At 45.6% G+C, this 15,312-nt stretch overlaps 2 protein-coding genes across 2 annotated transcripts in view; one reads left to right on the top strand and one right to left on the bottom strand.

Annotated features, from left to right (window-relative positions):
- LOC310964672 (activin receptor type-2A-like) overlaps positions 1 to 8,315 on the top strand; it is a 44,803-nt gene extending 36,488 nt beyond the window's left edge. The window contains exons 7-11 of the mRNA XM_083937889.1: positions 632 to 777; positions 1,441 to 1,555; positions 2,005 to 2,143; positions 2,243 to 2,373; positions 2,541 to 8,315. Coding sequence (XP_083794015.1) covers positions 632 to 777; positions 1,441 to 1,555; positions 2,005 to 2,143; positions 2,243 to 2,373; positions 2,541 to 2,735 — 726 coding nt within the window. The 3' untranslated portion in view covers positions 2,736 to 8,315. The remainder of the gene's footprint in view (positions 1 to 631; positions 778 to 1,440; positions 1,556 to 2,004; positions 2,144 to 2,242; positions 2,374 to 2,540) is intronic.
- A 1,411-nt stretch (positions 8,316 to 9,726) lies between these two features.
- On the bottom strand, positions 9,727 to 14,167 carry orc4 (origin recognition complex, subunit 4). The gene is made up of 14 exons (XM_083937724.1): positions 14,127 to 14,167; positions 13,003 to 13,076; positions 12,835 to 12,911; positions 12,346 to 12,436; positions 12,184 to 12,259; positions 11,983 to 12,068; positions 11,847 to 11,895; positions 11,606 to 11,757; positions 11,338 to 11,511; positions 11,169 to 11,255; positions 10,968 to 11,076; positions 10,787 to 10,882; positions 10,618 to 10,685; positions 9,727 to 10,266 (listed from the first exon to the last, which is right to left on the bottom strand). The coding sequence occupies exons 2-14, from the start codon at positions 13,057 to 13,059 to the stop codon at positions 10,084 to 10,086; spliced, it is 1,305 nt and encodes a 434-aa protein (XP_083793850.1). The 5' UTR covers positions 13,060 to 13,076; positions 14,127 to 14,167; the 3' UTR covers positions 9,727 to 10,083.
- Between the last annotated feature and the right edge of the window lie 1,145 nt (positions 14,168 to 15,312).

Raw genomic sequence — 15,312 nt, 5'->3', positions numbered from 1 at the left:
GAAAAGCATTTATCAGAGATCCATTATTCACCGAGCACAATGAATGTGCAGGACGCTGGCTTGGTGACGGAGGCGGCCGAAGGACCTCACTGTGGTTTTAAGAGGACACTCATGGGTCGTGAGTTGCGTTGTAATGTAATCACCCTTCAAACATGAGGCTCCACGAGTCAGTTTAATAAAACTCTCCTTTATTCTTTCAGTATTAATTATATGTATTTCTATTTTATCTTTCTCTGTTTTTCTATTTATATTATCAGGTAAATAAAATACAAAATTAATCATTATAATAATTGCAAATACATCTTTTAAATATTTATATCTATATTGAATATTTTGTGGATGTATGAAATGATTAATGAAATTATAAAGAACTAGTTTTACTGTGTATTCCCTTCCACACTAAATACCCACAGTGATTTTCCATCCATTAGGAACTACTGCTGTTACCATGGAAACATTGCCCGCTCCAGCCGTCACTCTACTTTTACGTTTTTATTCTCGCTGTGTTATTTGGCATTATTGTCGATTCACTTTGTTGACATCACACTCATTTCCAGATGTGTTGTTAAGCAGAAAAAAAAAATCCTGAATTAAATTTGACGCGTCTTCTCTCTTCCCCATCTTCCCCCAGGGCTCGATGACAGACTACCTGAAGGCCAACGTGGTGTCGTGGAACGAGCTCTGCCACATCAGTCAGACGGCGGCCCGCGGCCTGGCCTACCTCCATGAAGACATCCCGGGACACAAGGACGGACACAAGCCCTCCATTGCTCACAGGTACACTGTCAGAATACCGTATTTTCCGCACTATAAGTTGCACCTTAAAACCTTCACATGTCTCAAAAGCCGACAGTGCTCCTTATAATCCGGTGCTCCTTATATATGGACCAATATTGAGCCACAACAGGTCTCCAACTACGGTGAGCAGCCGCCGACTCTATTTTCCCCCGTAGAAGAAGTAACGCGCGGTGCATGTTGAGATATACGACTGTGTGAAGCGTGCCGTTTCATTTCCATGTGTGTGTTTGTGTAAAGAGCCCAAAATGGCTCCTGTTAAGAGACACGCTTACGACGCAGAGTTTACACTCAAGGCCATTAGTCACGCAGTAGAACACGGGAATAGAGCAGCAGCCAGAGAGTTGAACATGAACCAATCAATGGTGCCGAAGTGGAGGAAGCAACAAGACGACCTCCCCTGACTGTTTTGTTGACGTTCCCTTTAGCGCAGCTCCATCTAATGGATGCAGAACGTAACCCCAGCCTCCACTGTAGCGTCTGTTCTATGCGCCTTATAATGTGGTGCGCCTTATAGTGCGGAAAATACGGTACCTCTAATAGCTTCTACCAAAACATTTGTCTGGTTTCGTCTGGCTCCAGGAGCCCTGCGCTCTCCACACTGTTTGACTGAGTGTCTTTTCCTTGTTTCTTTTTGTCTCTCAGGGACATCAAGAGTAAGAATGTGCTGTTGAAGAGTAACCTGACAGCCTGCATAGCTGACTTCGGCCTGGCCCTGCAGTTTGAAGCGGGGAAATCTGCAGGAGACACTCATGGACAGGTAGAGTTTTCTGCTCATCCACCTCTTCACCGTGTGTCTGATCCTTTTTAGCAAACAAATGCAAGTGTGTTGGATTGTTTTAGTGAGTTTGAATGGCACTCCTGCTTACTGTGGGGAATATTACTGAGTCACCATTATCAGTATTTGTGTGTGAAAATGCCTCTGAGCGACTGAGGGGGGCAGTGTGAGCCCAAATTCTAGTGATGGGGCCTGGTTCTGTTCGTGCACTGGCCTTCAAGGTCTGGAAAACCTTGTTGGGTAGCTTTAAACATCCGTAGGGCATATTAAATGTAGGTACGGACAAAACACAGCTGCCCTTTAACCTCCCCTTTTCACAATCTCAGCCCATCTGTGCGCTGTGTCATGACTTTCTTCCCCCTCGCTGCATACGCTTGGTTTTCTGTTCATGTTGTTGTCCTGAAGCTAACCTTTGACTTTCTAACCTGTAGGTGGGGACGCGGCGCTACATGGCCCCTGAAGTCCTGGAGGGAGCCATCAACTTCCAGCGGGACTCCTTCCTGCGCATCGACATGTACGCCTTCGGCCTCGTCCTCTGGGAGCTCGCGGCCCGATGCACCGCCGCTGACGGTGAGACTGACGCGTCAAAAAGAAAAACGCTGCGTTGAACTTGTTGTGATTTATGATCAGATTAACTCTAATTCTGGGCACGTGGTCGTGTGTTCGCAGGCCCGGTGGATGAGTACATGCTCCCGTTTGAGGAAGAGGTGGGTCAGCATCCGTCTCTGGAGGACATGCAGGAGGTCGTCGTTCATAAGAAGCTGCGGCCCATTCTGCGAGACTGCTGGCAGAAACACGCGGTGAGTGCTGAGAAGGTCCTTTTGTCGGCACTGTTGAGTCGTTCAGAGACTGTCCTGTAGCCTGATGGTATCTGGTTTGATCCACTCAGCCTTTACATATTAGAAAACACGCAGTATATGCCGATAGCTCTGACGGGCGGTAACGTTGACCTGCTGCTCTCTCTCAGGGTCTGGCCATGCTTTGCGAAACCATCGAGGACTGCTGGGACCACGAGGCTGAGGCTCGCCTGTCCGCTGGCTGCGTTGAGGAGCGCGTCGGCCAAATGCAGCGCCAAGCCCCCGTCATCGGCCCCGAGGAGATTGTCACTGTTGTCACCATGGTGACCAATGTGGACCTCCCGCCCAAGGAGTCCAGCTTATGATCGGCCCGGTTGAGCCAGCAGAAACACGGATCATCTCAAGGGGATGAACGCCCGACCCTGGTTGGTTGGCGTGGTTTTTCGTTGCGTTTTTTCTCTTTTTCGTTTAGCGTGGGCCGCTTCTTGCGTTCAGGGAACACCCTGCGCCCACCTCACCACATCAGTTGATATCCACCTCATTTTGATATGTGTGCCTGAGGATTTTAACGTTTTCACGGTCGGACCTCTCTCACCTCGAGCAAATGGTTCAGGATCTTACGACAGCAGACGACGTCACCAAGTGACAGTGCTGACACGCCGGGACGACTACGACGACGCTCAACAGACACTTTTGTCATGTATTGTTTTTATATACATACACACACACACACACACACACACACATATAGGAGGGCGACCTGTTCTGCTCGGTTTTCTACAGAGAGACGATCTGTCGGTGGAAGTTTCACAGACCTCTCAGTGCGTTTTAGTGTAAAAAAAATAAGAAAAAAAGCCGAGCACCTTGCTCTTGAGACATTTGCTGTTTTCTCGTGTGCGTTTTTCTGAAGAAGCGACTATCGTTCTGCCAATAAGCAACAGCTTGTGAATGTTCATAGTGTAATGCTGCTGTACATAGTGTATTATGGACCCAAACAACTTGGTAATCAAGCTTATTTTAGAGGGGGGAGGGCGGTCCATTTTCAAGCATTACAACGATAAAAACCATAAACCTCCTTCAACCAGGTATACCTCAGTTCAGATGGACACAGTTTGAATTAGTCCACTTCCCTGATCACAGTCATAGCTCAAACTTTCCACAGCCTCGGCTCCTTATGACATCCGAACAACCTGCTGTCAGCCGTGACACTCATGGGTAATGTAGTCAGCAGAGCCTGGATGTACAGTACATGGCCATGCACACCGTCAAAGAGGGTTTCTCCCTTTCCCCTCCCCTTTCGCAGCCTCACATTAGCTCCACTTTGATTTTTGACTGAATGATAACTTTCCTTTTCTGACAGTTTTATTTATTTTTTTAAATCTCTTAGAGATTTTATCCAGATAACGGGGGGGAGGGGGGTCATGAAGTTGTTTAAAGTGATTGTTTTTACAGTTTTTTGGTTTGCCGTGTCAACTGTCAACGGCGTAATAACGCGTATCGCTGACACGCCTGAGTTTGGCCGTGAGATCTGGACACAGCACATGTATTTCTGTTGCTCTGTGTTAGTGCTGGGTACCGACTAATGATGACTTTAACACACGGTGTCACTCCCAAATCAGCCGCCGCACGCTTCAAGACTGTTGAACTCCTGAAGCCTGTTCGTCTTGTTCTTTATTTTTTCTCGGTAACAAAATCCAACGTGGTTCTGTTCAGAGGGGTGTCAGAGTGGAAGTGCAGAGGCCCCCAGCCCTGATTTGGAGTTATACCTGTATTTAGCTGAGCCAGCTTGCTTTTGATTTGATTGCACACATCTTTTGTTTTGTTTTGATTACTATCAGGAGTTTCTGCTCTCTTTTGATACACCTCAGGAATCTTTGCTACTCACCACCTCCTCCTCACATGCTCTTCTTGCTCATCCCTCACCTGTCTTGGACTGGAGTACCTCCTCTCTCACGCTTCTCACGCTCCCTCTCTCTGTCTCTTCAGCGCCTCATCTCTCCTTGTCACAGTTTAGCCGTGCTGTCGCGTGCAGTGTCTCCGCTGCCTTGAGGAGCGGATCTGATTTAATCTGGATACTAATCTCAGTAAGCTTTCATTTGTTCTGTCTCTAGAACCTGCTCAAACCTTACACACCCCTATACATATACATATACAGGAGTTTATAAAGTCTGAGAGACGTCTCCACTTCAAATGCTGCCCAAACTTTATTCCTTACCAGTTAACAGACTCCACGGTTTCCACAAAATAAGTAGATGACAAATAAAAAGGCTCAGTTGTATTGTATGTTCCTCACACAGGGATTTGATAAATGCTTTTGAAACCCTGCTGAGAAAAATCAAACGACTGCACGACTCACTGCAGTTTCAACGAGGGGGGGTGAGAAATCTCTCTCTCTCTGTCTCTCTCTCTCTTTCTCTCCCTCTCTCTCTCTGTCTCATCCTGGTGCCATTTCTCCGTCTCCATATTAGTTACTCTTGTAGATGTCAGGCAAAACGGATGTATCTGTCGCTGTTGTGAAGGCAACAGTGACATTTTTGAGTCTCTTTCTTCTGAGGGACACTGAACACTGGTGCCCGCAGACCCGCAGTCTCTCCTCAAGCTTTGGGGCGGTTTCACGCGCTGCAGTTTAAAATCAAGCGGTTCGTTTGGAAAATGCTTAAAACAAATGCTTAAAAACAGGAGGAAACTTCTTTCTATGAAACCATTTCACATTCAGGGCGATTCATAGTTCTGCTTTCTTTATAACGTGCTTAGCATTTTAAGCTAACGCCGTGCTGTAGTGCTCAAGGAAATTAGAGCAAGTTAAAGTGTTTTGCGATCATTTCTGGATGGTTGCAAATCACAACCAAGTCTAAAACTGAGCTAAGTACTTGCTGTGAGTGCTTACATGCATGCAGTTGTTCTGTGATACATGCTGTATTGATTTCTGTTCTGTAGCATCAGTTTCTCACAGTTTCTTGTTAAATACAAGTCAAATAAAACTAGTTTAATAGTAAAAGATCGGTTTGGTTTTCCACCAAATAAAACAGGAAACTAGAAGAACTTAAAAGTGACGGATCTACAAAGTGTTAAAAGTTCCTTGAGCATGTTTTTGTTTTCCTGCTCGACCTCTAAAACAGTCAAAACAACAACAACATGAGACTATTGCAACAACACAGCAAACCTGAAGGAAGTCAAAGCCATCCTGTTTTACCTTACTGTAGCGCGAGTACGATATTTGCATCAGTATCGCTTCCTTTTGCTGCTGCTGTTTCCCAACTAACAGCCATCGTCTGAGGTCCTCATGAAGCTTAAAGAGTCAGGGACGTTCACTGCTGCAAACCCCAGCAGCCCTTCAATACGCACTACCTCACTCACGGGAGTTTCTTTGGGGTGGAAAGTGTGGAAATAAACCAAAATTGCAACCTTGTTCCTCGTAGAAAGGGGATTAAAATTCCTTTAAACGTTCTTGAACTTGGGGATTATTTCTTGGAGTTAACTCTCATTTGGTCCTTTGAATTTGAGATGACTGACAGAAGCAAATTAAGGCTTAAAAAAGCATAATTTTAACCATTATGCGTGTATTTTGTAAACCTTTTTCATCGCTGTACGAGGCTGAACAACAGCAGAAGGCTTCGGATTCAAAACGAAGTGCTGACTGGCGTGAACTTTGAGGAGAAACACCAGTATTACCCCCTAAATGTAAAAGTTACTCGCCAGTATTTGAGAGCAGCCTCCAGGTGTTTGCTGCCAAAGTGACGGGTAGAGAGGACGAACCTCTCAGCCACAGCAAAAACAAACCGTGCCAACGTTGAGTTTGGCGGTCAGCGAGCAGCGCTGCAGGCAGACGGTGGATCATCTTCAGTGTTAAACAGCTTGAGGTTAAACTGCGCGTGAGAAACCGACCCAAACCCACAAACTACCATTCAGGGATTCAGTACTATGCTTTTCTAAGTTCTAGCAAGTTATATGCAACCAGTGCCGCAAACGACCCTACGCCTCTGTAGGACCAGCTGCAGGAGTGACTTTCAGTACACACACACACAAATAACTTGTAGCATTTGAATTATTTTTGTTTTATTTTGAAATCCGTGACCTTGCATATTGATGTGTTGTATTTATTTTCTAATTGACAGGCCTGAGGTTTTGGGGATCAGAGCTCAGGTGCAACTCAGAATAAAGCTGTAAGAGTTGGCACGGTTTCCGGTTGTTGCTGTTGCTGTTGTTGTTGTTGGGAGGGGCGGGAGTTCAGTTGTAATTCAGGAAATACTTAAGTAAAAAAAAGAAAAGATATAAACTGTATCGTGCTTCTTTATAATCAGTCTATGGACAAACCACCGAGAATGAATGTTCTTCAGACTCCTGGATTCCAGTGTTGTGTGTGTACTTTGGTGGATTGAGCCCGGCCCGGTGTAACTTTAGAGGGCTTTGGATTTGGCTGGTTTCGTGTGATTGTGACCCGTCGCTGTAGAAACCCGTAAAACCCACGCGCTCCGGAGATCTACTCATACACCTCTCGGGTGCCTGCACACGAGCAGAACGACCACACGGTTCAATTGAGAAGAAAACAAGAGTAAAGGCAAACGATCTGTGTTCGGTCGTGAAGCTCACAAGTAGGATCTGATGTGACCTTAAAAGCCCCAACATCTGCTTTTGGGCTTCTCGCCACTTTGGCCCATCCTCAAATCTGGCTCTGCGTAAGCTCCTCAATCTTTAAGAAGCGTTTCAGCTCAGCCATCTGATCCTGCGCTCAGATGGGAAAACATCAAACACTCGGTTGAGGCGATTGGAGATAATCTGAACCTCTTCTGCCTCTCAGTCGGATCTTGACTCTACCAAATCCTTCTGACTCAGATTAGGCTTCAACACGGTCCAACATTGTCCTTTTTAGAGGTGTATGAATGGTTTCCCCGAGCATGCAGGTTTCACGTGTCTCTATCACGACTTCCTCTAGCCCAGCACGTCACGTTGCTGTGCATATAAACTACCAGTGAAACATTTGTGTCTTGTTGCCCCCACTATTTTAGGCGGTCTAGGATCTGTACAGACGTGAGAACATAAATACCTGTGTCACGTATATACTCTGAGCTGAATCTTTATAAGTGCGTGTTGAACTTCAGTGTTTCCTCTACGTTCAGTTTGACTTTTATTGTGTTTGACATGAACGAAACGGTCCTTGACGATATGAAAAATAACTCTAAGTTGTGCTTTGTGTAACCTAAAAGCTGGAGGCTCATCGGGGTAAAACATCCAAGAACGCACGTAGAGTCTCCTTTGCCTCGAGGAGCCTCCTCCGGTCCCCTGACAGTCGCAGAGCTCTTAAAGATCAGTTGCTTCATATGTGAAAACGCAATCACCCACTACAGGTATTTCATTCCAGCATCTCAGTCTCCTCCTTTTCCCACTGTTGGTAAGAACTTCAGAGGAAACATTGAACTCCAGTGACCTCAGCGCCAAGACTGTCTTGGCAGCAGGATAAGTCTGGATGCCAGGTCTGAAATTTCTATTAAACAAAACACTACAAGCATTTTTGACCCCACATTTCTAAAGGCCCTCGAGTCGTAGCGCTGATCCAGGATCTGCCAACGCAGCCTCTCGTGGTATGACGCTCTCAGGGTTTCTGGTTTTCATGGCTGGAAGAAACTGATGGTGTAAAAAAAGTCTCTAAAATGATGAAAAATCTAAAAAAAAGTCTGCTTTCCTTTACACCTGATACTTGTGACTTTATAGTTCAACTGACAACAAGATGTGAAACTCGTCTGTAACTTCAAACTGGAAAATGTACAGGAAGTACAACAAAAGCGTCCCCACTCGGTGTTCTTGCAGAAAACCCTTCAGAAGCTCTGCACACGTTATCAGAGAGGAGGCAAAACTGATCCCTGATCAGCGCTGTGACTCCGGGCTCATGGTTTTTATCAGCTGAAGTGATCCACGTGATGTAAATAAATGTGTTTTTAGATTGTGAACGCTGATGGGTTGGTTTTTTTTTCACTGACAGAATCAAATTATTTCTTCATTCCTGTTGAGCGCGGAGCACTTTGACGGGTTTGTTGAGGTCAGAAATTTAGACTACGGTGCGTTTAATCACAGAAATATTTCACTTTTAATGAAAAACATTCTTTTAACATGGCGTCCTTTAGAAAAAGCATAAAAATACCAGGGACTAAATGACTGAAACCAAAATATTGACCTGTATTGTTGCTTCTGAATGAAGACAGCATCTTCTCTGCATGACTAAAGGTCGATAAACCAGAGTCTGTTTCACTCCAAGTCCTGAAATTGTTCAGCTCCCTTTGTTAATAATAGACCTGTTAACTGCATACATGCACAGTACACATGCACAGTACACATGCACAGTATACATGCACAGTACACATGCACAGTATACATGCACAGTACACATGCACAGTATACATGCACAGTACACATGCACAGTATACATGCACAGTATACATGCACAGTATACATGCACAGTACACATGCACAGTATACATGCACAGTATACATGCACAGTACACATGCACAGTACACATGCACAGTATACATGCACAGTACACATGCACAGTATACACGCACAGTACACATGCACAGTATACATGCACAGTACGCAGTGTGTTTAAATCACTGCATTGTCCGTGCAGACTGAATGCCGCTGCTCAGTCGCACTTTTGCACCTTTACGAGCTTTTGGCCTGAAAACTGCATCCTTAAATCTGGGTCTTTGTTCTTACAGTCCAGGCTGATGTCAACTGCACAATTCACCAGTAGATGGCAGCACTCAGTGGGTAAAGTGCTGACAGCCCAGTATCCAAACTCCTCAATAACCCTGTGAATGTTCTCGTGTCCAGGTCGTCGTTTTCCTCGAAGCAATTTCAGTCCAAAGCAACTGGACTTGGTTGTTTGTCTAGACCAGGGGGGTCAAAGTGATCCAGTAAAGGGCCGCCTCGCTGTGGCTGCAGGTTTTCATTCCCACCAAGCAAGAACACACCTGATGCAACAAATCAGCTGTGTGAAGACAGTTCAGGTGATTGCATGACTCGGGTCAGGTGTGTTTTTGCTTGGTTGGAACGTAAACCTGCAGCCAGAGCGGCCCTTTACTGGATCACTTTGACACCCCTGTTCTAGGGAGACGTTTCACCTCTCATCCAAGAGGCTTCAGCAGTTCATGTACGCATCTGACCAGGCTGGGACTGGACCAGGATCAGGACCAGGCTGGGACTGGACCAGGATCAGGACCAGGCTGGGTCTGGTCCGCAGTAACCAATAATATAACCAAGTCCAGTTGCTTTTGACTTAAACTGCTTTGAGGACAAACTTCTCGATGTTTTTCAGGGTAAGATATTTTCCATAAAATAGTCAGAATTACATAAATGTCTGGTTTTATTCACAATCTCGGGAAATTTGTTCACTTTTAAAGTAAATCCATTTTCAGAATCGAGTGATTTTTCGAGCTTTTAGGTGAAAAACAACATCTGAAATACTAAAGGCATAAGTCATGAAGCATCTTTACTACTGGTGTAGATGTAACAGTCTGACATATTGGCATTTTGTCCACGGTTCAGGTCACCGGCACTTTCATTTTGGTCCTTCGTTCAAGTAGTCCAGTCCAGTATCTGTGTGCAGAACCTCAGAAGCTTCTTTCTTCTGTTATTTTCCAACACTTTGAGATAAATCATCACATTTACTGACTACACAGCAAATAAACGTCCCCGTAAAGTCCAGCAGATGCAGAGTCCTAGCCGAACGCCGACATGGCCCACTGCTTGACGTCAGTGGGGCATTGTGGGTACTTCTGCAGGGCCTCCATGATCTGACTGTGGTCCAGCATGAGTCTCATGAGCTGGTATTCCCTCTGAGTTTTGGCCACAGATGTGTCGACCGGCCGGATCAGCTCCAGCTGCTGCAGGTGCTCGAAGGCCTAAAGATGGGTGAGAAGTGCTGCTGTCACTCAATGAATCAACTCTTTAACAGCTGCTAAAGCATCATCTCATCTCATCTTCAGCCTCTTATCCGGGGTCGGGTCTCGGGGGGCAGCAGCTTTAGCAGGGGACCCCAAACTTCCCTTTCCCGGGCCACATTAACCAGCTCTAACTGGGGGATCCTGAGGCGTTCCCAGGCCAGTGTGGAGATCTAATCTCTCCACCTGGTCCTGGGTCTTCCCCGAGGCCTCCTCCCAGCTGGACGTGTCTGGAACACCTCCCTAGGGAGGCGCCCAGGGTTCATCCTTACCAGATGTGGATCATGGACTCTTGAAATGCTTTTTACACACCTTCATGATGACAGGCTGCTCAAAGTTGTACATGGAGTTCGACTTCCTCTGCAGGAACTTCTTAAACTCTAAAAACACAGAACAGTCAGAAAACAACAAGACACATACAAGTGAGAAAGGACGAGCGACCCTCTGGCTGATGTTTGATTTTTCGTTTTAGCATCAGTACCGTTGTGAACCATCTGCAGATTGAAGGGCTCTCCTTCATAGACGTCGTTGAGGTGTTTCATGGCGATGATCAGGCACAGCTCCAAGATGGACAGGCCTAAAGAAAACAAGTACGACAAGTGTGAACTGACTGGAGTGTCCAAAGTGTGGAAGATGTGATTCTTTTATGGTTCAGTTTTTACCGTGGAGCATATTCGCCTTGCCGTCTGCAAAACACAGTCTGCTGGCCTCCAGCAGGTCTGCAGGTTTGATCGCAGGTTTGGCTACAGACACGCGGCTCACACACAGCATCTGGACGGAGAGAGTTAGCAGGCTTTTAGTTTTTAGTGTTGCAAAACAAAAGACCAGATGTAATGCAACAATAAGAATGAGGTGTGCTGTACCAGGAGTATGTGCATTGAACGGAAATCCTTGCTGTAGTTGTAGTGTCTCTGTAAAACGTCCTCCACAGATTTGTCTTCACACAGAGTCTGCAGAACACAAACACAAGGTATTGATCCACCCACTTTGGTTCACTCACATCTGATTCAAGATGTTTGGACTGAGCCGAACCTTCACGCTGGCGTTCCAGTCCTGAGCAAACACGGTATCAGGGAAGCCGTCCGGCAGACTGAGTTGGGTTCGGAGCCGCTCCAGGTACTGAGCGAACGTCTGGTTGCTCAGCAGGTGGATCTGACGGTGGGAGAATCTGGACTTCACCCTCTTCTCCAGCAGCTCCAGAACATCCTTAATGAAAATGAAACCGCCACTAAGTTAAATGTCATCGTCAAACCATGTCCGGTGTTGTGTTGCAAGGCTGGGAGGGATGATTTGGGCTCACCAGTCTGCAGGTAATGCCGACCACAGCGACGGGAGCCTGCGCAGACTGGGAGACGTCAAACAGGTTGTAGAGCAGAGTCTGGTTCTTGTGGTGGGCAAAGAGGTCGAACTCATCCAGGACGAACAACACAGGGCGGCTGCTGCTGCGATCCCCTGGGTGGGAGACACGGTGTGAATCCTTAAATCGAGATGATTCGGTTTTAAACGCTGCGTTATGAGTGATGCATTTTACATTCACTAACCTTTCTTCAACGCCTCCAACAGGAATGCCAAATTCTCTGCAAAACTTCCCTGAAATGGAACATGAGCCAGTATTTAGAGTGTTTTTATTGCATTATTTCGTTACAAACTGTAGATACACGCTTTCAAAACACTTACAAATACTTTGTCACCGACGACGTTTTCCAGGTGGAGCTGACGCGTTATTTCCTTCAGCGCTATTCTGTCGTCCGTCTGCAGGAGACCTACAGCACGACAGGCGAGAGAGGCGTCAGATGAACCAGACGGAGACTAATCTACACGTTTAGAGCCTTACATTCTGAATGAATATCAGCTACGGTGGAGAATCAGAGCCTGTACCATTGAGATGAACCTGCAGCAGGCTTTTGTGGGCTTCTGTTTCCTCTAGCAGGTCTCTCAGGACACACTTCATCAGCTGCAGACACAAAAACACCATCAGACAACACAACATCACAGGATTTAAACTTTTCAACCAACAGTTCCTCATCTGCAGAGGCTCACCATGGTTTTTCCTGCTCCTCTGGGGCCGACGATGAGCACGGAGTTACTCTCCCCGTGGACAGCCGTCCGCTTCAGCAGCTCCAGGAGGTGTCTGAAAATACAGGGTTTAGACTACAATACCCATAATGCTTGTGCAGTTGTGACACTTCCTACTTTTAGAGAGTAACCTGCAGGATAAATGACCAAATCCTCAGTGTTGCAGGTGGATTTCACTTCCTGCTCTAGAGAGAAACACCTGGGATGCTCGTGTTGTGACCAGGTCAGCGGGAACTGGAGCTTTTCCAACACCCAGACTGAGACAGTGCTGTCAGCGAGACAGGTACGACTGAACCAGGTCACTGAGACCTGCAGAGTCCAAAACATCTCTCTACTACAGATGACAACCCTGAATCCTCAAAATCCAAGGACTTTTCTTTGATTGGGATTATTTGCTTCTATTCTAAAGACATTTTTTTGTTAAAATAAACATAAATAAACAAATAAACCCACTTGTGTTGAGCTTCCACTCCCTCCGGCCTGTCAGGGAGCTGCTGATGGCAAAGCCGCCCCCTTAAAATCTCCTGGACCTGCAGATGAAGGTAAAGAAAGACATTACATTATGGTCACACTTTACCTTAAACCAGTCAGACGAGAATGGGCGAACAGGGAAATACAAACCTGTGTGATGCATTCTCCAACCGGCAAAGGAGCATCTTTCATCTTCCTCTTACTCATGCTGCTGTGATCCTGAGCTGCAAAGCAGGTGGTTCATTGATTAGAGTGACATTTGCAGCACCCTATGTCTCTCATCCACTACATGAAACCCTGGACGAAGAAGCTGAAGCTGCAGCAGACTCCTTCAACCTCGCTGCTTAAAGACCGCCACAGGAAACAGTTCCTACCTGCTGCCTTAAAGAACGCCACAGGAAACAGTTCCTACCTGCTGCCTTAAAGAACGCCACAGGGAACAGTTCCTACCTGCTGCCATCAGACTCTACGACGCTGCACAGCAACGCTCAGGAAACACACACATCATTCAAGTGACTTATTTAAGTCCTATAAATGCACCTTTCTCTCTTTATCTAGCACCTTAAAACCCACTTAGTTTATTATATATAGTGTTTTAAGTCTGCGATACTGTACTCTTATGTAGTTTATATTTTGTATTTCTGATTGTTTTGTACCGCTGCTATGATGACCTCATTTCCCCTTGGGGATGAATAAAGTTATCTATCTATCCATCTACCTATCCATTTATCCATCCATCATGTGCTGCAGGGACTTCCAGGGTTCCCAAATGTGATGCTGACAAGTTTACGCAAACAAACACTGACCTCACTCTGTGCCATCCGTGCACTCATGTTATAAGAGTGTGCAAGTGCAAGGAAAAGTGCAAATTAACATTTAATTCGGCATCTAAAGCAATACATCTGAATGCATTTCCCACTTCAATGACTGCCCCTGATGTGTGGTTACAGACTCTTTATAACTAAACCCATGAAGCTTTAGATGATCCTGTATAAGCCGAATTATAAAATGACCCGTAACTGTCTATAATCGGTCACAAATTGTATTCAATGTTATATTATATACGCCAAAAAGCAAGCACATGCTTAAATGTCATAATTCACGGCTGGGGTTTGGTGTGACGTTCTCCCAACGCGGAAGTGAACGTCAGCAGCGCGTGAGCAGGTAAAACTAGCAGCACGCGTTGTGTTCGCGAGGTGAGATGACTTTGATCATGTCCCAGGGTCACCGTTATAATATCCAGCTGTGTGAACTCAAACAACAACAGGACATACCTGGTAAAACAGCCTGCCGAGGACGCGATCTTCGCGGGAATACCGCTCTGCCAGCAATGACGACTTCCTGTTTGGACGGGTTCTCGGGTCCTGATTGGCTGAGGCTCAGACCACATGGCAGCTAAAGCGGAAGTCACATAAAAGTTGTTGTTTTTTTTTTTATCCCTTTTTAGTTTTAATATCTGCTGTTTGAGTTTGTTTAAGATGTTACACGTTTGTACCCCAGACAGTAAATAACAAATGTATATTTATTCATGTACTTTATGACGACTGTCGTCAACAGTAGTCAATTCAATTCAATTTTATTTTATTTATAGTGCCAAATCATAACAAAAGTTATCTCAGGACACTTTACTGAGTAGGTATAGACCACATATATATTTCATCAATTCAATGCAACACTTATAATTGTACTGCATTGCTTTGACAAAAAAAGATACATACAAATGTATTTTAACAGCTATGACAATACTACTGTTAAAAAGCCTGTGAATGTTCTCGTGTGTCCAGGTCGTCGTTATCCCCAAAGCAATTTCAGTCAAAAGCAACTGGACTTGGTTATTTGTCTAGGAAGACGTTTCACCTCTCGTCCAAGAGGCTTCATCAGTTCATGTACACATCTGACCAGGCTGGGACTGGACCAGGACCAGGACCAGGACCAGGACCAGGACCAGGCTGGGACTGGTCCAACTAGCTGGTGTGAGATCCAGGTATTACTACTGTTAAATACAAAATAAATGTATAGCAAACAGGTCAAATAATCCCTAATACTAACTAAAGGTTAAAGGGATACCACACTTTTTGCCACTGCATGGAGTCAACCCCGTAGTGTACTCTTGGACATTACTATTATTACATTACTTGCGGGGTTTGAAAGGACTCAAAAGAGCTGCTCGAATGGACCTCCTCATCCTGGACGTGTCCCTCAGAATCACTGCTCTGATCTCGCTCCTGGTCAAAGGAATAAAAGTCTGCTGGTCCTGCTAAAGGAGCCTGAAGGGAGAGAAGATGCCTCAGGGGGCAGCACAGTGTGGCACTAGTGTAATTTACCTTAATCATGACTGCAGCCAAAACATGCATATAACCAACCTGAGGTGACCACAACACACATGAAATCACCCCTGTGCACCACGAGGACCAGCATTTGCTCCACCTTAAAAAATGTACTTTTGAAAATACGGGCATT

Source organism: Echiichthys vipera, assembly GCF_963691815.1.
Source record: "Echiichthys vipera genome assembly, chromosome: 23".
In the NCBI taxonomy this organism is placed as follows: Eukaryota; Metazoa; Chordata; class Actinopteri; order Perciformes; family Trachinidae; genus Echiichthys; species Echiichthys vipera.
Note: the sequence above shows the minus strand (reverse complement) of the source record. Positions and strands in the feature narration are given on the sequence as shown.

What these genes read in the sequence shown, in the direction of transcription:
- orc4 (XM_083937724.1), bottom strand. Translation starts at nt 13,059, where the DNA reads ATGAGTAAGAGGAAGATGAAAGATGCTCCTTTGCCGGTTGGAGAATGC. An exon ending in GCTGCAGGTTCATCTCAATG is followed by an intron (nt 12,069 to 12,183) that starts GTACAGGCTCTG and finishes GTCGTGCTGTAG; the next exon opens with GTCTCCTGCAGACGGACGAC. An exon ending in GTTGGAGGCGTTGAAGAAAG is followed by an intron (nt 11,758 to 11,846) that starts GTTAGTGAATGT and finishes TCTCCCACCCAG; the next exon opens with GGGATCGCAGCAGCAGCCGC.